This window comes from Gymnogyps californianus, chromosome 21 (genome assembly GCF_018139145.2).
Source record: "Gymnogyps californianus isolate 813 chromosome 21, ASM1813914v2, whole genome shotgun sequence".
NCBI lineage: Eukaryota > Metazoa > Chordata > Aves > Accipitriformes > Cathartidae > Gymnogyps > Gymnogyps californianus.
In genome coordinates this window covers 5075709-5097792 of record NC_059491.1, presented here as the reverse complement: position 1 = coordinate 5097792, position 22084 = coordinate 5075709, and the positions used below count along the sequence as shown (strand labels likewise).

The following is a 22084-nucleotide window of genomic DNA, read 5'->3' as shown; positions in this document are numbered from 1 at the left end:
TAGCAAGTTCCCTTCCCCTTCCTGTTGTGCTGCAGTTTAGAAACTGCCCAAGGGCTGAATGAACCATAATGGAGGATCACGTGAGATCAAGCTGTCGGCCTCTGCTTTCCTCACCACACAAACAAGACAGATGCAACTGGGAAAGCCAAAACACAAAACCAAAACCCCAAAGTGAGTCAGTACCTACCTTCATTCTCTCATCTGCATTGACCTTGCTGCCTTGCACCAGCTCAACGTAGAAAGACTGCTCTAAGGACCAGAGGGAACCATAGTTTGGCTAGAAAGAGAAAAGGGTTCCGATTAGAAATAGGTGCAACAAAGACTTCTCAAGCCAGCGCCAGACCTCACCTCTCATCACACTTTTTGCTCCAACAGAAAAGAGCATTGCATTGCAGGTGGGGAGCATGAAGTCTGTGACAACCAGGGAAGTTGTGGAGGGAGCTGGAAGGCTGACTGCAAATTCCCAGCTCTTAGACCCTAGCTAGGAACCTGTCCTGAGAGAGGCAGGGAGAACCAGCTGCTGTTCCCAAACAAGATCAGCATCTCCATCAGTGGATGAGTTGAGGGTGACCCCACTGGGTCACTGTCCCCTTTTACCTTTTTCTTAGGGAGCGGGGGAGGCTTGGCAGCCATCTTTGGGGGGCTGGCAATACAGTTGGTTTGCTCATCTCTCATAGCAATGATAGTGGAGGAGTGTACCATGGTCAGGTGGGGCGTCAGGCCTCGGTGCAGGCAGCTGCGAATATACTGCAAAGAGAGGACAGAGTCAGCATGGATGAAACGGAGCCAGGCAGCCAAGAGCAGTCAAGCTGCTCTAATCAGTACTGGCTGAAGCAGAAACAGGGGGAAGGAGTAAGGACAGGACACAGCAACAATCAAAATTCAGTTTCAATTTATCTCCTCTTGCTTTATAAGCCTGCAACTCACTGGACTCATACTGCCAGAACTGAGAATATGAAGTGCCTTTTATAGCTGGCATTTCATCAACTGACTCAAATGGCTGCATTAAGGGAAAACACTGAGAAGGATTCCACACTCCAACAGCAGTTTGCCCTGCCAGGGGAACACAGGATACAGGATTACTTGCCCAACTTTCAGGAAGAGAATCCCCAGCCCACCATGCAAACAAACAGACACTTCCAGAACCATAGTCTATAAATGCATTTACACAGCACTTGGTACCCAAGGATGGGCTTAGATCACTAGCCCTCAAAAATGTAAGCATCTGTTAGGTTGCTAGAAATATCCCTTGCCCTAAGCAGCATCCGGGTCCCGCCACTGATGTGTTGCATTCCTGTAAACAGCATTGCCTCCTTGATGGAGGATAACCCATCTCAGTCCACCCTCCCAGCAAGAGGAGGCCATATGGGAAAAGATTCATTGATAAAGCAAGACACAAGGCTCACCTGAAACTGGTACAGGGGGTAGTTCCCATAGAGATATTCACATTTCCCATTCACCTGCAGGGTGTAGTCCTCTGGGTTCTCCACTGTCTCATGGCGGAAGACAGTAGCCTGCTTCTTGATAGCATAGCTCATTAATGTGATGGGGAACTCCTTTGGGGAGATCTGGAAAGTGAAGCTCTCCTGCAATCCCAACAACACAGCATACACTGTCAAACACCAGCAAAGGGCTGAAATCAGCACAAGGAGCAGCAGTAGCTCAGCGGATAGGTAACAACATTCCTGTCGCTGACAATAAAGAGAAGGATAGGAAGGCAGAATTACCCCCACACACACATTAGCAAATAAGTAGGGATGTTTGCCAAACTGGGCAGGAGCATGTTTCAGCAGCACAAGCGCAAGGCTGGAAATCAGGAACTTCAAGTCCAGTTTAAGCAGAATCACCAGTTCATGTGGTTGCTAGTCATTAAAAATCTTCCCACTGTCATTCCACCAGCAAGGCAGAGGGTGGCTAGGATCACCACGCTCAAACACACTGCTCTGGAAGGCCCTTAGCCCATGGGGGTGGCTCCTGCTTCATGCCCAGGCACAACATGCAAAAATAACATTAACCAAGGGTAGCAGGCAAGAACAGGGGCCCATGGGCAACACAGACTGATGCCTGCAAGCAGTGTACGCTCAGCATGAGCCGAGCAGACTCTTGGGCTTCAAAAGGAAAGGCATGTAATGGATTCTATGCTCCTCTCCTACCCAAAACCAAAAAGCTTTCCACCGCATGTACATGCAGCAACCTTAGCTACCAGCTAACCAGTACACCCAATGCATGTTCAGGAAGGGGAACAGCTCCCTTGGTTGGAGGCTCAGTCTCCCTCCCAACTATCTCCACAGGCAAAGGAATCTGGAGAATGAAGATGAACACTGAACACATGGAAACACTGTCCACGCACACATTATTCTGTCTCCAAATGCCCAAAGGTTCCCAAAGGGAAAGCACAAACCAGTTAAACATTGTCACAGAAAAGTTTGTGCTTTACCCCGCCAGACTGAAACTTGACGTTGACAAAAATGTTCTTGGTGGGGGTATGTAGAGGGCCAGTCCCAAGGCCTTTGGCCATGGGCTCCAGCTGCAAGGGAAAGTTGTACTCCATCCAAGCTGCCCAGCTGAGCTGCTGTCGCTTTGCTGCTCTCTCCTCACAGAACTGGCACATTTTGGTGCGGAAATCATTCACCTCTGGATCCTGCACAGAGTCGAACTCATGCAAACCTAAGTGGAGAGTAAGAGAGAAACGCAAATAAGCATCTGCACCCAATGGGGGAAATGAGCCTTTGATAATCAAGTGTTTGTGAAACAGTCTTCCTAAACACATGCTTAATATTTGGCCAAAAGGAGAAGAGTCAGCCAGGCTACTAGCAATCACTTATTTACTACGTACAATTGCACCGACTCAATTACTGTAGCCCTCTGCCAGCAGGAAAGATCACCCTTCTTGGGTCTGCACACACACTGTTCCCTTACCAGATCCACCAGAGACCAAACTTGCTAATGTCATCACCTGCATAAGCAGGACTCCATCACTATTCCATATGTAGCGAGGCTGTCTGGGACAGAAGCACGTTTCACCTACAGCCAACACCCCTGCCACACTCCTGGTGAGACCAATGATGGGGAACTGACCTTTTCCAATGAGCAGGCTGATCTGGGAGTTAATAACCTTCTTGACTCTGTCTCCTTCTCGAGCCACGAGCCGCAGTACCGGTAGGAAGGGCTGGATGTCACAAAGCCGCCGTTGCTCATCCTCCAACTCTTGCTGTTCTGCTGTCTGGTTGATGCACGTGAAGACATAGGCCTCGGGATCACTGAGCATATGGTACAGTGGCTCATACTGAGCATGCTTCCACACCACCTGGGCCAGACCAACAGCAGGGTGAAACTACCACTGCACTGCCAGAACTTCATCTTCCTCTTACTGTCACCCCACAACCTCACTCTCCCGAGATACGCCATTTAGCGAAGGCAACGCACAGCCAAACCGTCTCGCAGCATTCCTGGACCTGCAATCACAGGCTGCTTTTCAGCCAAGTCTAGTGGCTCCAACTCGTGCTGAACTGCTGGGTAGATTTATTTGCAAACGCCTTTGACTTCCTTTTTTCGTGCTTGCCATTTGTTTCAGGCAAAGTAAATCCCTCAACCTGAGTATTTAAATAACCCCCACCTGAATACCTCACAGTAAGTACCTGCTGACTGCTAGCCTTGTGAAATAGAGGTATTACCCCCACTGGAAGCAAAATTGGGTTAAGTAACTTGCCCCCAGTAACATGAAATCTGTGACAAGAGCCAAGAACTTTTCTCAAGTCTTCTCAACACTATCCAGTTCCCAAAGATCCTTCGCTCCCAGTGGATGGCACTTCCACATGACTCTTCATATTCCGCTTCTTCACTCTCATCCTAAGCACCTGCTACAGGAGACAAAACTCCGGAGCAGACGGGCCTCTGGTCTGACCCAGCATGCCTACCGGCTGTAACACACAGACCTGTAACTTAACAGCGGGAACCAATCAGCTCTCCTTAGGGGTTTTTTGGTTGGTTCTGGGTTTGCGTTTTTTAACCTGAAAATTGCAGCATGAGAAAACTTGGAATAATCTGGCACTGTGCTTCTGTCCCTTGTGATCTGTGACTCATCTAGGCCAGGTTGCTGCTGCAGAGAAAACCTTTTCCACTGTTTTCCTTCACTCTCCCCTAACGCCGCTTCCTGCCCAGGGAAATAAGGAAGCAGCTACATTTCATTTACACGTGGTTTCACTATAGGATTGTATTCCTCAAGTGAAGCACTAAGAAAAATCCTCTCTATCATACCGTTCCCAATTTTCAGTATTCAATTTCTGTCAGGCAAGAGAAGGCTGGGCTGGCATCCTGAATACTTTGAGTCAGTCCAGCATTTGTATTTGACTATTTGGGGGTGACTTCTCTTACTTGCATATGCATACACAAGAGCTTTCATCATGAAAAATCCAGCGTGGGGACTGGTTGGCTCAGGTGAGCAGTAACTGAACACACAATCCACGAGCTCTATGTGGCCAACTCAAATCTGCCCTCACTCCATAGTTACTCTAATTCTCATCCCAAGGTTGGACAAGTACCCAGAGAACCGAGGCCAACACCACTAGCACCACCACCAGCACCCTGTTGCTGGCAGTCTCAGCAGCTAGACAAGGGTTTAGTGGATTGCAGAGGCTGTCACAAAGGAGTGACTCTCATACTGAGTCACAAGGAACTGCCTCAGAGCAACGCAGAAGAAACCCAACTTGCACCGAGTTAAGACCCAACACATTTCCCCAGGTGCTCCCCAAGAACAGACTCCTCGTTCCAGGAGACTGCAGGTAAGACTGTGGAACAAGGCTGTTACCTGCTTGATGGTGCCCAAGCTGGCATTGCAGGACACAGAGAGGTTTAAGTATATGCCTGTGGGCAGCAGAAAGTCCACCTGGATGTTTTGGTTTTCCCCCTTGGACCAGAATTCCATAGGGCAGTAAATGCCTGGGGGCATCCTGCTCACTTCTTAGCTACCACCTGAAAGAAAAGGGAAGAAAGTCTGTTGCTGTTGACTACATAATATCTCCTCAGATCTGTGCTGGGCTCTGTAGAAAGTTAATGTGCAAAAGAAGCCGAAGAAAGGAAGGTTAGCATATCCTCATGGCTCAGAAAAACATGCACCTTAGTCAAATTTCCAGTCCAGTGCCTTTAAGCCACAGAAGCGTTCTTGCTATAGCATTTGCTTCTATCTCAATGCAACCCTTTCTTATCTCTTCTAGATGGGGATTAACATCTACATCTGCATTTGACAAAGAAATTAAAGAATTATCTTCACTTGAGAGCGAAGGCACTTGTCCCGATAGCTCATCTACAACCAAGCAGCCAACAGAAACAATGAGTCCCTACCCCTGGCTTTGTAAGGCAATCCTCAGGCCACATGCTCCAAGCTCCACTTTGTTTTTCCAGAGCTCAGTTCCAGTCTGCAAGAGGGAGAAAGAGGTGTTGCTGGTTCTGAGTACGCATGCATTTTTATACACACAAACAAATAATAATCCACTGTATATTCCCCCTCTACAAGTACAGGAAAAATGAAATCTAAGGCTGAGGCAATCAAAATAGGTTTGTTAATTCCATCTACATCCTTTCACTTGGCAAGGCTCTACAATTTAGTCTCAGTACATCCAAAGAATGCAAAGAAGAGAAAAAGAATCTGAACACTATCAGGTACAAACTGTTGTTTTCAAACACGGGATAAGTGCACACATGAACAGCTAAAACAAAAAACATTCACCAGAAGCCCATACTACGTTTTCTTTCTTAAAGACACGTAACACCAGAGTCAGAGAAACCCTCACGCTCCATCCATTTGCCCACAAGCAAAATACTACAGCAGTATAAAACTCCAGTTTCCTCCACAGATGACAGGCAGCAGAGTGTGGTGTCCCCGTGTGCAGGAAGAGCTTGGAGTTAGCATTCACTCCTAGCAAGAGACATGCAAGTGGCTCCAACTAATTCTCTTCAACCACCTCAGCAGAGAAACCAGCTCACCTAAATTCCCTCTCACTTATCAGAGTTTTTCCACCAGGTCTGCAGAGAAACATGCCAGTAGTACAGCCTGCAGGGTGCTCACATAGCCATGGCTCGTAGCTGCTGTGGAAACCACGGCTTCAGCCTCCTGCCAGTCTTACTCTCTGCTGGTTCTAAATTCAGCCCTGCACGTGCCCTCAGCAATTCTAAGCGTCACTTATCCTCAGCCCATGAAACCAGTACAAAATTTGTTCATTCACAACTTAAAATACGGCCTTGCAGCTGTCAGACAGTGCACAAACTTAGAAAGAAACTGAGCAACATGCTGCTGAAGATTTGGGTCTCCCAAATCATGAAGTCCTGCTGGCAGTTTCTCGTGAGCCAGCCCTATGCTTCAGTACGACAAGAAGCCCAGCATCTTATCTGCCAGTGCCTGGGAGCACAACACTTCCCCACCAGCAGTGAGGTAAGGATTCCCAGAAATATGAGCTATGTTTTATCTGTCCTGCTTCCTCAGTGCACATGCTGTATCACACAGAGACCGGATACAGAGACCACAAACCCACCCATGTGCCTTAAGAGGGAGGGAAGTAAAAGGGGGAGGAGGCAAGGTTTACAAGTACGAGTAAAGCAAAACAAGATTGCCTTGTCTTCTGCTCATTAACAATAAAACCAGCAAGTTTCTAGAATATCTGCTACCTCAGCCTTTCCCAATGGTAACAAAAGCAGCAAACTACCACAACTCTACTAACCAGCAGAGACGAAAGACACAACAATGGCTGAACTGCTTCCTTCTGCTGAGGATTTCTACCTGATACCACATCCCATCAGATACGGAGTACCTATCTAAGCTATTAGCACTACAATATCAAGTTCAAGTTGCTCAATACTTTGTCTTTCCAAACTCACTGATTATCTCCTGATGTAGAGGGATTTTTCCAACAGAACCTGGAGTGGATATGCCAAAGGAAGAATAACTCTGGACTTGCACTGTCTCTAATACTTCGTTTACCAAGCCTCTCCCCTTCCCATTGCTAAATTTAGAACGCTCTACTAGTTGGACCTTAGATATGATCCAGTGTGACAGTTTTTACATGAAGCAAGCTCTGCACAGATTAATGCTCCTGCACCACCCCACTTTCATCTTCCCTTTTGCCTTGGGAAATGGGAACAGAGTTCTCCAGGCTGTAACCTTGTTTGCACTATCTTGACCTCATAAGTAAAAGTAATTACAATTCCCTTTCCTCTGGGTCATTTTGCCATTTGTGAATAGCCAAATGCAGCATCACTCCTTTTTGTCAGGGTTTATGCTACTGGGGTTGAGATATACTCTTTGTCTTTCACTGCAGCAGTCTTCAAAAAAAATTATTCCTCATTGCAGCTGTCAATTTTTAAAAGCCCCAGCATAATCTCAGACTTTCATCCTGGTGGACAGACAGATTATTGTTAAAAATCCCATATTGTGGTAGGGTTCTGACCTGCAGGTCTGGCAGCCTGAGGTTCAAGTTAATCAACCCACACTTGACAGAAATTAGTTTACTACACAACTTGCATATCTCTCAAAGCTAGGGCAAGCAAGAGTGAGATAGAATGTTGTGTTTTAGTGGGATGCAAAGTCACAGAACCAACCTCAAGCAGGTACACAGGCTATCAAAGACCCCTGCTTATCAACACCGGGCTGTAGCCACCCACTTTCTATGATAAGACGCCCCCAGTCCTCACTCCTACTGCAATAGAACCCAAAACACCTTCTTGCTAGAATACTTCCACATTCCCCCACCTACATCTTCCTCTAATACTTCTTCCTCCTCCACGAGCCACATCTCCCCACAACCCTCAAATACTTGTTTTAAGTGCAAGGCAGGTACACTGCTGCCTTCCAACTCCAAGAATGCCAGACAGTTTAGCAGGACAGGATGCACGTGGCGCTTGGCACCCCAGGGGCTAAGAAGCAGAACAGGCAACCAGAACACACGAAGCTCTTGGTCTACAGCTGGCACGTACATACGCTCCATCCAAGAGAGCTATACCTCAAGACTGGCTGGCCAGCTGATCTGTTTGGGTGGCCAAACAAGTCATAACAACATGTGCACCCAAGCTAAAGACCTGGCCCTCGTGAGGGCCAAGTATATTGCTCTGTGAACATCATGTAGCCCCGGAACTGGAAGTATGCACAGAACATTTGAGGAAACCACAGGGCCTCAAATAGCTCCTCATTCATCTCAAGCAGCAATTTTCCTCTGGGCCTGCTTGTACACAAGCCTGACCTAAAAACTGCCCCATGGTACGTACTTGCTTGGGCAGGACACCAAGATCATGTGCTGTAAAGGCTGTCTACAAGCCATACAATCGTACTGACTCCAGTAAAGGGTACTGCACAGGCAGGAGTTGCAGGGGCAGTGTCTCGTTGGCAGTGCTGCTGGCATAGTTGAGCACATGAAAACAAGATGCAGTTTGCTCAAAACGTTATTCTGTTGTTTCCTGAGATGGGCAGGGCTCCAGCTGCCCTAAAGAAAGAACCACTCTTCCTGTCCCACAGGGAGGCAGTAATGGAAGCTCTTTTCCCAAAAGAAGCAAGCACACTTGATGGGAACCTCAGATCTTGCTAAGAAAATGTGAGGAGTGACCAGCCACAACCCAATGGGAGAGCCCAGCAGTGGGACAAGCAGTGTGTGAACTGGCTGATGTACAGCATGGGCTGTGACTACCGTCTGTGTGGGGCCATCACAGCTGCTTCTTTCAGTCTGCAGATAAACAAGCTCTCACACTGCAGAGCACAGTATCGCTTTGGACTTCTCAGAGCATGTAAGAGGAAGAGAAACGCATGCTGTCACACAGCGCAGGTCCCAAAGCATCAAGCACGCGCCCAGCAATAGATTTTCATGGGTCCAAACACGAAGCTATTCCCCACAATTCCCAGAGAATTCAAGTGTACTCCCCTTTTCACATGTATTTCTGCTCTGTGGAATATTTTTGGAAGGGGAAAGTAAAAATCTGTGCAAAACAGACTTTCTGAGGAAACTAGGAATGAAATACAAATGGACCCATTCCACATTGACCCCTGCCTCTGGTTCAGACCAGCCCAACAAGCAGCAAAAACTCCTAGTAGTGGACAATTGCTCCATAATCCCTCAGTAACAGAGATGTAGTCTCGTTTCCTAGGGGAACAATCAGGAAAGATGCATCCATTGGTACTAATCACTTCCTTACCAAGAGTCATATGGACAATGAACCCATCTTACAATGCCCAGACCTCTTCATCACTGGGCAGAAAAAGAGGTGGAGGAAAATAATCATGAGACAAAATTCCAGGTTTCAGATGAAAGCAAGTCCTCAACTTCCTCTCCCATCTTTGCCTCAATTCATTATGCTGCAGGAAAGCTACAGACTGCTTTGCCCTCCTTAAGGTTTCCCCTTGCATTAATTAGTGTGAAGGTAATAAATTTATTATCTTTTCCAAAGAGGAGAGATGACCAAAGCAGAGCTGATATGCACACAGGACTAGTCCATGCACTAGCCTGCCAGGACAGAACATAAAACCCCAATGTTACTGGATGCCAAATAATGAATATAGGCACAACATCAGTAACAGGAGGTAGCATATGTTTTGAGTTCACACACCCTGAGGAACGCATAGTTGCACATAAAGGCAGATTTATGCAGAGTGTAACAGACACATTTGAAATTACCCAGTCAGTATTTAACAAGCCACCAGTCAACATAAAACACACTAACACAAATCTCCTCTTCCGAAGTTTATCAACCACAGCTCTGGTGTTTACAACATACAACTGCTATTGAGAGAGGAAAAAAAAAAAAAAGAAAAAAGAAAAAAAGCAGCAAGCTAGCAAGATCACACATGGAGTAGCGTTCCACAAACCTCTGTGAGGCTGCAGCGTTAGACAGACACAGAACCTCTAACGCCCACAAACAGATTACAAAATTACTAAACCCCAGGACTACAAAAATATCTTTCAAGTTTATAAGAAATGAGTGGCGCAGAGCTCACAGGTGATGCGTGTCGTGTGGGAGACAGCAGGAAGTCACTTTCATTGCAGGCATCAACTTAGCTGGGGGAGGAGACCACGGGAATTTTTATGTACACACGTGCTTGACATGTCTTTACCACACAATCAATACACTTAGCAGATCTGAACCAACCCTAAGCTTTCATAGGCCCACATCCATTTCAGTGAGCGTTCTGAAAGCGTTTTAAGCTTGGGCTTGCTTTTTTGGTGGGGGTCACGGCGTAGAACAGGTCCACTGTACACTGTGTGCAAGTCATTTGAGCACTGACAGACTGTAAAATTAACCCACAAATTCCCCTCCGAGAACAGACTGGGAAAACTCCCATAGCAGGTAAGCATGTCAAACTGTGACTGTACGTGGGAGTTTTGTAGGGGGACTCCCCCCTTGCAGGGCTAGCTGGATACTCACACCCAGGTGCCAGCCACTTAATCACACAGAAAAAACATGCCGTATCTGCTTCCCTTGAGGCATAACGTAAAAAATCCCGATTCAGGCTCCAGTCCCATGATGTGGATGCAACCAACAGAAGCTAATAGTAAGATTGGCCTTTGCAGGTCTGCCTGCTGACAAGTATTGACAACCTGGCTCTTTATTCATCTAAAAATGAACACATGCTGATGAGAGGTGCTAGAAACACAGCCTCAGGGACTGCCAGCCTGCAGAGGTGCACGTGTCTTGTGCTGCCCCATTCACCCCAACTGAGCAGGGACCTTCAAGGCAGCAGATCAGACTTGATGCTCTAGCCAGCCCACAGGATCCAGAGCAAGGTGGACTGAGAACTCACAGCCATCCCCTGCAGACTGCCACCAAGACTCTGAGCCTGGACATCCAGCTAGCAGCAGCCTTTTATGCCAGAAGAATGGCTTTGCTGCCTTCTTGAACACCTGCTAACATCATTTTGGAGGTGGCATTAATAGGATAGATTTTGCTCTTGTGTCAACAAAAGTGTTTCCTTTACAACTTCCACTAAGCTTTCTGTAAAATACAGACCAGTGTCCCAACTGTGCTGTTAGGCCATCATTGCTCTCTTTCAGTTCCTGTGACAGTGTTGCACCCTCAGTATTGACCTGAGTTGCACCAGAGCTCTAATTGTCTCTGGTTCCTCCTTCAACACACAGACGCAATTGTAAGATCTGGCCCATGAACTAGGTAGGAAAAAACTAGGACCCCTTGAAAAGGTGTGGAGAAGCATGCAAGTACTGAACAATCCCTAAAATCAATGCTTTTATATCTTCTGGGTTCATTTCCTCAAACCCTAGTTTAGAATATTCTAACCTCCTTTATTTAGTTTACCAAAATAAGACTTCTACCTCTACCAAATACAAAAATCAAATAAAGGTTTTTGCATGTTATCAGCTTGTTTTGCACATTGATCTCTCATATCCTGCCACACAATTCCCTGCACCAATTTATTCATTCTTTCAACAGTAGTTCGTTGTTCATCCAACTCTACATAGTAGACACACAGTTACATTGGTTCGATAATGCCTTTTATTAGAGATATCTAAGCCCCTGATTAATCACCTTTACTCCCTACTTTGCTTACACAAACCATTAGACTGAGGTAGATGGACAATGGAATCTGCCCAGGATAACTGGGCAAAGGATGAAAATGCACGCACCTAACTCTTCAGGCCTCTAAAACACTACAGAGCATCCCCTTCCCTAGCAGAGGGCCTGATATAAACCAGCATTTACATACCAAAATCAGCATCTTTCGTGCATCAAGATGTCAGCGGAGAACTACAGATTTTTCCACCTTCCAAGGAAGTGTTCTAGCTACGTGGAGACTACAAGGATCAGGCTTTGAATAACCACTGGACCCAAAGAATCCCTTGGCTTGTGCCCTTCCCTTTATGAAATAAAGGCTCCTTTACTTTGAGCATTTTTATCGCTCAATGCCTGCCTTATACATGCACACTCCCATAAAACAGGCACACAGAGAAAAGTAATGGGAAACAGAACTACACTAATGTAATCTGAACTGGAGCTAACCTTGTTTGTGTGCAGAGCTGATGATGAAAGGGGTTGTCAACAAGGAAAGAGATAGGAAAGCAGAATGTACACGTGGTGATAAAAACAGGCTGCAGTTCTGTGGGGCTCCCAGCTCCAGAGCAACTAGAGAGAGAGCATCAGAGTGATATACCATCATTCAAGCTCAGCAGGAACTTAGATCCAACCACAAGTAATAGCCAGAGGCAGGGAAAGAGGAGCTCAGGTAAAGCAACTTAAGAGAAATAGAAATGTAAAGCCATACCTCATTCTGGAAGTATAGCAGTATCAGTAGAGAAAGGCAGAGGAACACCAGGGAGTAAGAAAAGCATCTAACGGGAGGACTTGAGAACCTTGCTCTGGTGGAAACTTTCAAGCAGCCTTTTAGACAAGTTCACAGTCAATCAACTATGCTTTCAGTATTGTCTGAGGAAGCATCTAGTGGGAAATAGTATATTTAGTGGTTAAAGCAAGAGCTTGAAAACTGACAACTTGCAAAGTTCCATTCCCAACCCTGACAATTGTTTGATGCGTGACTTCAAACAACTAACTCCTCCGTGTTTCAGTTTTCTCATATGCACAAGAATATCTCATGAAAGATGCTGCAATTCTTAAATGCTGGCAAAGTGATTTGGGAACTTCGCACTCTTGCTATTACTACTAACACGGACATAGTCTGGGAGTTGGGGGAAGTTGTGATAAATGAAAGCTTCTAGCTGAAGAGATTGCTGAAATGAGTCTTTTTCAACTGCTCCCATGAGTGGACAATACCAGAAACCCAAGTGCATCTCGCTGATGAAAACAAAAAAAACACCATACATTTCTAATGACCCTCCTCCACTACATTCAGCTTTCTTTACTTTCAGGTTCTCATCTCGAGCACGTACAGCACACCACGCTTAGGCGTTAAGAGACTCTCTTCGGAGAGCTCTTAAAAGACTTCCTCGTGCCCTGCCAAAACACACAATCCAAAGCTAACCTATAGTACAAACACACACCGCTGTTAGCAACTAACCTAGGCAGCACAACCCCAACGTCAAAGAAGGTGCAGACGGCCAGATGTTGCCAAGCACGCACAAATCTCTGGCTGACTCTTAATTGCAGCGACAAGGTGCCAAGTGCCAGACCTTCCGGGTAAAGGCCGGGCAGACACCCTAGCAGGACAAGACCCCTCCAGCAGCCCACGGACTCGGTCAGCAGGTGACATGGGTGGTTATCGGCCAGCTCCTGGCCAAAAAAGAAAGACCGCTGCCATCCGCCCGCCTTGGAAACCGAGAGGAGTGCTGCTGCCAGCACATCTATGCCGGCGGGGGGGATACGGCTTCAAGGGCTCACCCCAAAGCAGCTGACATCTACGTCTAACTCGCAGATTACCGAGTCTTAAAATACCCAATTTTCACAAGCCAGAAGTGTTTTTTCTTAAGAAGAATACAATTCGTTAAAGGAGCCCGAGGAGTAATTCGGATTTGCCGCAAACGCCACGGAGACGCCCGTAGGAGCGAGACACGGAGGACAGGCACCCCACCAGCCGCGGGGACCCCGGCCGCGCCCGGGCAGAGACTCCCGGGGCCGCGGCAGGGGGGTGCGCAGCGCCCGCGGCCCCGGCCCGGCGGCGGGGGGACGACACAGGCGGCCGCTCCTGCCGGGCCCCGCTCCCCCCCCCCCCCCCCCAGGTCCCCCCGGCCCCGGCCCGCCGCTCACCTGCGCTGCTCGCCCGCGGCGGCCGGGCTCCCGCGCTCCCGGCGCGGCCCGGCCCCGGCCCCGGCTGCCGGCTGGGCGGGCGGCGCCGCCCCGGCCCGGCGCGCCCAGGCACCGTCTGCAAAGGGCCGCCCGCGCCCCGGCGTCGGGCACCGTCTGCAAAGGGCCGCCCGCCGGCGAGAGCGCACCGCCCACCCGTGACCCGGGGCGGCGGCCACGCACCGGCAAGTGCGCGCGGCCCATCTGTCACCCTGCACGCCGGTAGCTGTGCCCCACACACCAGTTACCCTGCACTGGGCACCGGTCACGGTGTGGAAGTAGCCGTGCACCTGAACGCCTGCGCCAGCTGTGCATCGCGCACCGCTGATCCTGCGCCAGCCATTCTGCGCGGGGCCCCAGGAACCGTACAGCTGCAGTTGCGCGTCACGCAGCAGTAACCCTGCAGCAGGGATGTGGCAGTGTGCTCCAGTAATCCAGCGCTGCACAGCAGGCACCTTTTGTTGTGAACCGGTCGCTCCAGCTGCACACCAGTAACCTGTGCAGCGCTGGTTTGTGCAGCCTCGTGCACAAGAAGGTGCACAACAGGCAATGCAACACCCGCAGGAGAAATCGATCCTGGCAGCCAAGCGCAGAAAATGTCCAAAGCATTACATGGCTGCCGCCATCCTGACACAGCTGACATCGTGCGTGCAGCAGGGACACACTGCTGGTAACACCAGACAGTAGCTCCGTTACTACCAGAGTTGAAGGACTAACTATAGGACACAATGTCAAATGTACGCCCTAAATCCATATGTATGTGTAAAACTACTCACATCGGAGATTTAAAATGGTTTGGGATTCACTCCTTCCCTGGAAAGGGCTCCTTTGACAACCTCAGTCATGCAACTGTTCTTTCTTCATCTGGAAAACTTTTGTGCAATAAGGATGGGGAGGACCCCAAATCCCAAAGGAGAGTCAAGTGATTTGGAGGATGAGAAGAAATGCCAAACGGGGAACCAAGCACACCTTTATATGCTGGATACCAAGGACACGCAGGCTATCTACCCACTTTTTTTCCTCCCCCAGCCTGTTGTACAGGTCCATTGGCTGCAGGGGAAACCCACCCAGGCACCAAACCATTGTGCAAGGGCCCATCCTACCAGAGCCCCAAGGTGCCTCACGGGCCGGCTGCTTCTCCGACACCCCATGGGGCTGCCGTCACCCTTTTGCACAGGGCATCCCTCTGACTTGTCATGGGAAATTAGTGCTTCCAAAGAAGCAGCAGATGGGGATAAGAGATGTTCCCAGTGTTCAAAGACAACCACTCTCCTGTCTCATTAAATTTTCAGCAGCAATTAGAGACCCAAAGACCATTTGCTCATCTGAAAAATCTCCCTCTTTTCACACATGTCCTCTTGCACTTGAGAAGTGCCCACCATACTTTGGGTCACGAATAATAAGAGATTGTGAACCTGGATTCGTGCTTTTAATTATTTCACTCCCACACATGGAAACAAACAATCTTGGTATAGGACACGGTTAGCGTTGGTGTGTCGCCCTGACTGGTCCTGCAATTTTACAACTCCCAGAATCACCATTTTTCCTAAAGCTTCTGCTGCTGGAGGCATGTGATTAAGGTATAAATTCTTCTTTTTTCCATGTTATAATCCAATAGAAGCTCATTATTCTTGCAATCTGACTCATTTTTTTCCCTGAACATTACTAGTTGGCAACACAGATATCTCACCATCAGTACAAAATGTGACTGTTGAAACATTCGTTCAACTCCATTTGAATCTACTATCACATCTTAACGTGACCTTTTAAAGCTCAGAAACTGTCTATTTTAAATCATCGGCCCCGACATGTGTTGAAGATATTTTTAACAGACTGTTTACAGGAATTCTGGTTTCTGTTCTGCTATTTTTTTTCCTTTTCAACAGCTTTTCTATTCATCATCTCTAAGTTTCACATATAGGACTGTACTGAACACTTACAGGACATTTGCCCACACGGCCTGTGAGAAATTGGACAGCAGAAACCATAGGGAAGGGAAAAAGGAACTGAAAGTCAGAAAATAGTTGCAACCTGCTAGATTAAAGAGCCGAGACCTCCAAGGAGAACAGAAGGGAAAGGTCAGTTAGTTGTTTTTCCTCTGTGTTATTGAGAACAAAACAGTGCTAACAGGTTTGAAGAAAGAAGGGCTAGTGGCATCTACATGGCCTTATTTCAAATGCATCCAATATTAGGCACGTACTAGGCATGCCAGTTCAAAAAGACCGTCTCCACGCCATGCCAATCTGGTATAAATTTACCCACAATTGTTCGTAAAACTCTGACAGATTAGTTTTGTATTCTCAGCTCTTAAGTTCTCTTACCACACAGCGGGCATGTGCTCCATGCCACTTATGCTGGTGAATTTGCCAGAAACATGATTCCATGCTCCTGCTGAGTCAGGGGTCAGCCTTGTCCTGCTTGGCGAACGATGCAGACCCCAGCCTAGTATTCACGACTGTCGCACCGCGGTCCAAGTTTTATGCAGGACTCATTAGGAGAGCGGAGAGGAGAGAAGAATGGTCACTTCTCGTATAATTGCAGGGGCTGATCTCTGCCATGGGGACATGGCAGCTCTCTCCTCAGTTAAGAGCCCTGCGACAATAACAAATAGGGTACAGTGCTGCAACTACAGCTTGACTCCAAGCTAAGCATCAGGCAAAGAAGAAAAATTGGTATCTAAAACTGATGTTGACATAGTTGTCGGATAACACAAACTGACTTCCATTTAAAAAAAATAGTATTTGCCATACATAAATGAATGCACTTGAAAACAAGAAGGAATATTCTCTCAGACTGCACTATAAAGGACATGCACTGGGACTACGCAGGGCTAACATAAAACTGTAGACAGTAGAAAGACAAATGGACAGGAGGAAAGGGATGACGAGTTTTCAGACATTCTGCCTCACACAACTGCTGGCTCACGATTCAAGTCTTTGCAGGATAAGGAGTGCCCAGAGCTCACAGGAGGAAAGGGATGACGAGTTTTCAGACATTCTGCATCACACAACTGCTGGCTCACGGTTCAAGTCTTTGCAGGATAAGGAGCGCCCAGAGCTCACAGGAGAGAGGGGAGACTCCCTATAGACGGGGATAAAAATCCTGCAGTGCTTGGCTAGGGTTAAGGGCTGCTGTCTATTATATATTTATCAAAGCCAAATCTAAAGTGTGATTTTCTTTTCATCTTCTGGCTGTATCCCAGTTACAGTGACTACTCACATTAATATCTTCTTTTTATGTCCCTTTTCTTCAGCAAAGACCTTTTTGAGCCTTTAGTCTTAATTACCAGTCTTTCATAGCTCCACCTCTTGGCATTTATCCTCACATCTTTTTTCAGGTTTTCCTCTCTTCCCTGCTCCAGGTACACCATTCTTGCACATCTGCTTACCATCTCGGCATCCCTTTACACAACGGACATGGTTGGAACCACTGGCTGTACAGCTCCTAACCATCTCCCTTCCAAATCCCTTCTCTACACCAGTTTGCTGCATGAGAAATTTAGCCAATGTTCATAGCCTAGATGAAACAGCTGGTCAGCTTTCAGAGGAAGAAGGAACAGAGGGAGAAAAAGGAGGAGGATGACAACAAGCAAGCAATGTAACCACAGTGCCTTGGTATTTACAGGATTGCCTGGCAAGAACGCTTTCAGCTGCCAGTGGGGCACCTGGAGAGAAAAAAACCACCATGCCTGCCCTCCTGGGTCCCGACCCACATAGATGTTGCCAATTTTAGTAAACAGTAACATTTGTGAAGCTGTATTCACCACTTCTACAGACAAGGCTAGAAGTAGCCTCTCTTATCCTCCACTTACTGAAGTATGGGGCAAACAAACAAACAAACCAACCCCACCAAACTCGCCACATTTAATTGCACCACAAAGCAAACAGGAAGCCGGAGCAGTTTTAGGAGAGTTGAAACTATTTGCTCCATGTGGTTAACACTACCCAACAGGCGGGAAACCGCGTTTTTGCTTCAGCTATGCAGTTGGTCTGCAAATACGGCTCGTAACTTGCTCTTATTTAAAAGTCAAAAGAGTTTTTTTTGGCAACAAGATCTGAAATAGGATCACAGCCGCATGAAGTGTACAACACTGATCCACACCAGCTATCACAGAGGTGATAAGTACAGTGTAAGTACAGTTATACAGTACTGTATAAGTACAGCCACAGGATACATCCTTCCCTGAGAAATGCCTATGGCCAAACCAAACAGTACTTCAAGATTTGAAGATCACTGTTTCTTTTTGCATCTTACACAAAGGGCATCTGTGCTATAGCATAATGCTACCCTGCTACAGGCTTTTCATTCTTTGCTGGGATTTCTTTAAACACATATACATATTTGGGGCACCTAGGCTCTCTTGCAAGCAAGCAATGCGCACACTGAAGGGATGTTAGGATATTAGGATAAACTGTACTAAGTATTTTAACTGCACCTTACAGCCTCCAACTGCTGTACACATTCATTTTCACATTTTGAACTTTCCAGTTCTCCATCTTCAAATAGCCAGAGCTGCCACAGCCTTACAACTTACGATGAACTTCATAAACAGCTTAATACTGCTGTATTTTACAGATGTTTATTCAAGTAGGACATAACATAAAAGAAGAGGGGAAGACTAGACCTTCATCACTTTGAAAATCAGTGCTAGTGCTCTAAGGAAGACGTTGACTAATCTAAACCAACTGCAGATCCAAAACCTCCTAAACTTTGTTGGGGAAATTCAGATATGAATTCACAATTTTGATGTCAAGCCCCATATGATTGTTCATATAGCATTCAGCAGTGTGGTAGGACATTAGAGATAACATGCACAAACTGCTCAACTAGCCAGAAGTATTATCAAAGCAAACACTTATGCCAGGGAAACCAAGCTCTCGTCTAGCACTGGGAGTGCGACAGCACCAACCTAATTTGACATAAATTCCTGTTTTATAGGAATATAGCACTACTAATAATAAATAGTAAATGTTGTTAATATATTCAGAATACATACACTTTCATTTGTACTGCTTAAAAAACTTAAATAGTATGTACTGTAAACTCTGCATGCCCATGCTTTTCCTCCTCTTGACATGCAAGAAAACCAAGGCACAGAAATGAATTGGCCAAAAGTTACATAGGGGGATGGTGGAAAAATCAGGTTAAATCTCCGATGTCCTTGCTAAAGGACTTGTTTTATTAGGATAATGTAAATTTACTTGTAGCACATCTATATATTCAGTGAGAAGACAGAAGAAGAAGAAAAGTGGAGGAAATGGTGACTTAAAAAACCTATTAGGTCCAGAATAATTCTAGCAACTGGGAGGTGACTGGGCAAAGGACAGCAAGTGCATTGGGACCCATGACTGGTGGAAATGTAAAGAGATGACGGACAATGACCACCCAGGAAAGAGCTGCAAGGAAGACGATCCCACAGTTCCTATGATAATGCTGGCTCCTGCCACGGCTGAGGAAGGGAAGGAAGGAGGAGGCTGTGAGGGCACAAAGAGAATCTCCCTGGGCAGAGCAGCAGTGTCAGGAAACACGGATTTGCTGCAGCCAGCGGTGCAAGGGTTGCAGGGCAGTAGCCCCTGACATGGGTCTCTGGAGAGAACAGAAGCTGGCAAAAGGCTGTGCTGAATAAAACAGAGGAGAAATTCACCACACCACCTTCTTAAAATGAAACTACTACCTCTCTCAAGAGGTCACTATCACACATCTCAGGTTCCACTTTCACTCAGCTCAAGTCCCACAAAAATGGCATGTCCCCTGCTAAGGACAAGGCAGGGGACAAACAGCAGGCAAGGATACTTGAGGGAATAAAGAGCAAAGGATCACAAGCACATTTACCAGCTTTACCCAGTATGGGTTGCATTAACCTGGGGGGACCACAGCTACAGGGACAAGGGCCTCACTGAGCAGCCAGCTCTGCTGCCCTGGGCTGACCACCTCCTTGCCCTGCTAACTTGTCACATCCTGAAGCACACATCCTTAACCAACCCCAAAACAGATGCTGTTTTTCTCCTATTCATCTACGCTCAAGTAACCTTCCCAGGAGGAGGATATTTCTCTGAAGAAAAATGCGGCAGTTATTTCATAGCTTGGACTTGGGGACAGCTGAGTGCACAGTGGTTATAACATGAATTGTTTTTCTTTCAAGAACAAGGCCACAGCTTGCTTGTTGATATTGCCACAAGAGATATTTCAGAGAAGAAAATAATGACAAAGCCTCAGCACCTTTTTCTCTTTGTTTGATGGACATGCATTCAAACAAAAAACTCACTAAGCGAAATCTTTCCATGAGCTGTATAGGAGCTGATGGTGAATTATTTGGGGGTGGGATTCAAGGACCTGAGCAGCCTGTTTGTTCAAAGAGCCTCTGAAATAGCGTCAAGCCTGGGACCCCTGAATGACAGAGAGAAGGGAGAATGATGACAAAGATACTCAGCTCTCTTGCTGAAGGCCAGAATGGCATACTTTGCTGTCCTTGCCCAGACAAAAATACTGATTTGTGTGACTACGCATTTAAACGAACGATATTGCAGACTTGAGAACAATGCGTTCCTCCATGATTTCCCCATAAATGTTTGCAGAGGAAAAATAAGTAACAAGAACTGACCTGAGTTAGCTGCAGCAAGCAGCTGAGATTCCTATCTTGATCATCAGCAACACCACAGGACTTCTAAAGGAGAAAAATCCCTGGAGGCAGTTCTCCTTAGGAGGTTATCAAAATGAACCAGGAGGCTTCATTTGATACCTCCTTGGTTGTTTCTTCTTCGTCAGAATTTCAAAGTTACAACCTCTGCCATGCCAAAGTATTGCGTTAAGGAAAAAGCAATTTCTCTTAATTGTTGGTGTTGCAAGCAGCACAACATCCCAAAGAACAGAGTGGAAGGTATTAGTCAAATGTTAGATGGGAGGAGATGCTACTGACCCAGTTCTGCAAGGTACGTGAAGCTACAGCTATGTCAGGGATACAGTTTGAGTTACTGACTGCAAAAGCGCAAGACAAAATGGTTTGGGGGGGAAAAAAACCACAAAACCAAGCCAACACCAACAAAACCCCCCCACCAAAATTACACACGCTGCTCTGAAAACCCAAGACTTAATGCTTTCAAGGACAGGACCTGGAGTAAGGTACTCACGTTCTACTCCTCATACTGGCACTGATGCCGTGGCCTTTAATAAATTGTTTCACCTGTTTCTCTGCGTGCAGAATATAGATAGTATTACTTCCGTGTTTCACAGAGCATCTCGTGAAGCTTTGCTGTTTGTACAAGTCATTTGAGGTCTTTAACTGGTGGTGCTACAGAAGTTCAAAGCATCAGTGCCTCAACACAAAATATCGTTTACTTTTTTATCACTTCAAAATATAATTGCATACATACACACAGCATTTCCCCCCACACACAAGGAATGCCTCAAAAACTCAATTCTGTTGAAGATGTTTTTTTGATACAAAACCAAAGAATGTCAAACACAAATGGCCAGAAGCTACATCCCTTTTCCGACTATCGGTTCTTCAGGAGGGACAAACAACTTTCCTCTCATTTTTTTGTCATACCATTTCTTGGGAGTACTTCTTTTTGCAGAAAGTGAGTGATCTATAAAACCACAAATTTCCATTATGAGTTGTAAGTGCCTGTTTAACTAAACCATGCTATTTAATCTTGAAATTACTGTTAGGGGATTCTGGATCCTTTTCTTTGCTACCAGAAGAAAAGCAGCACTCAGTCTTCCCACACTCAGAAGTACAGTCTAAGTTCACATGAGCGTTGGGTTCTCAAAAAATATAAAACTAGACCTCAGAGATAAAGTCAGAGCACTAAAAAAAAAAAAAAAAAAAAAAAAGTCCTTCATCCATTTTGGGAATTTTGGGGGTCCTTATTAATTGTTTCCAGTAAGACCGGATCTTGCAAACTTTTGTGTGGGTGGCTGTCTGCACACTGAAGACAGACAGATGCAGGTGCCTGCCTGCACTAAATATTTTGCACAAACTCATGAGGAGTTTGTTATATTTGGGTGGGTTTTGTTTGTTTAGTTTTATTTGATGTTTAAAGTGTGTATTCCAAACTAAGCAACATTCAGAACCCAACAAATACACTCTATGTGCAAAAAACAGAATATATGTATCATGTTACAAAATGAGGCAGATGCCAGTGACAAATGCTTTAAGAATTTTTTAGCAGCCACCTGAAAAATCACTTAAGAGTCAGAAATAAGTAGTAAAGGCCATTGCATGAGTCATCAACGACAACAAGGAGAAAAGGAATGTGAAGGGAATTTTTTTCTTTTTTTCTAAAAAGAGAGATGGCTTTGGCTGAAAGAAAATTATTATTTTTACTGTTACCAGAGTAAAATTTCCATTTGTGAACAGGGGAAT

General features: G+C 46.3%; 1 protein-coding gene across 2 annotated transcripts in view; it reads right to left on the bottom strand.

Annotated features, from left to right (window-relative positions):
- PIK3CD (phosphatidylinositol-4,5-bisphosphate 3-kinase catalytic subunit delta) overlaps window positions 1-22084 on the bottom strand; it is a 54462-nt gene that overhangs the window by 18019 nt on the left and 14359 nt on the right. Inside the window, exons 2-8 of one of the 2 annotated variants that reach the window (XM_050909328.1) lie at window positions 5341-5414; window positions 4808-4971; window positions 3079-3307; window positions 2438-2667; window positions 1407-1586; window positions 598-747; window positions 188-277 (exon numbers count right to left, since the gene is read on the bottom strand). In XM_050909328.1, coding sequence (XP_050765285.1) covers window positions 188-277; window positions 598-747; window positions 1407-1586; window positions 2438-2667; window positions 3079-3307; window positions 4808-4948 — 1020 coding nt within the window. In that variant the 5' untranslated portion in view covers window positions 4949-4971; window positions 5341-5414. The remainder of the gene's footprint in view (window positions 1-187; window positions 278-597; window positions 748-1406; window positions 1587-2437; window positions 2668-3078; window positions 3308-4807; window positions 4972-5340; window positions 5415-22084) is intronic. The other variant, XM_050909329.1, reaches the window with a different exon arrangement.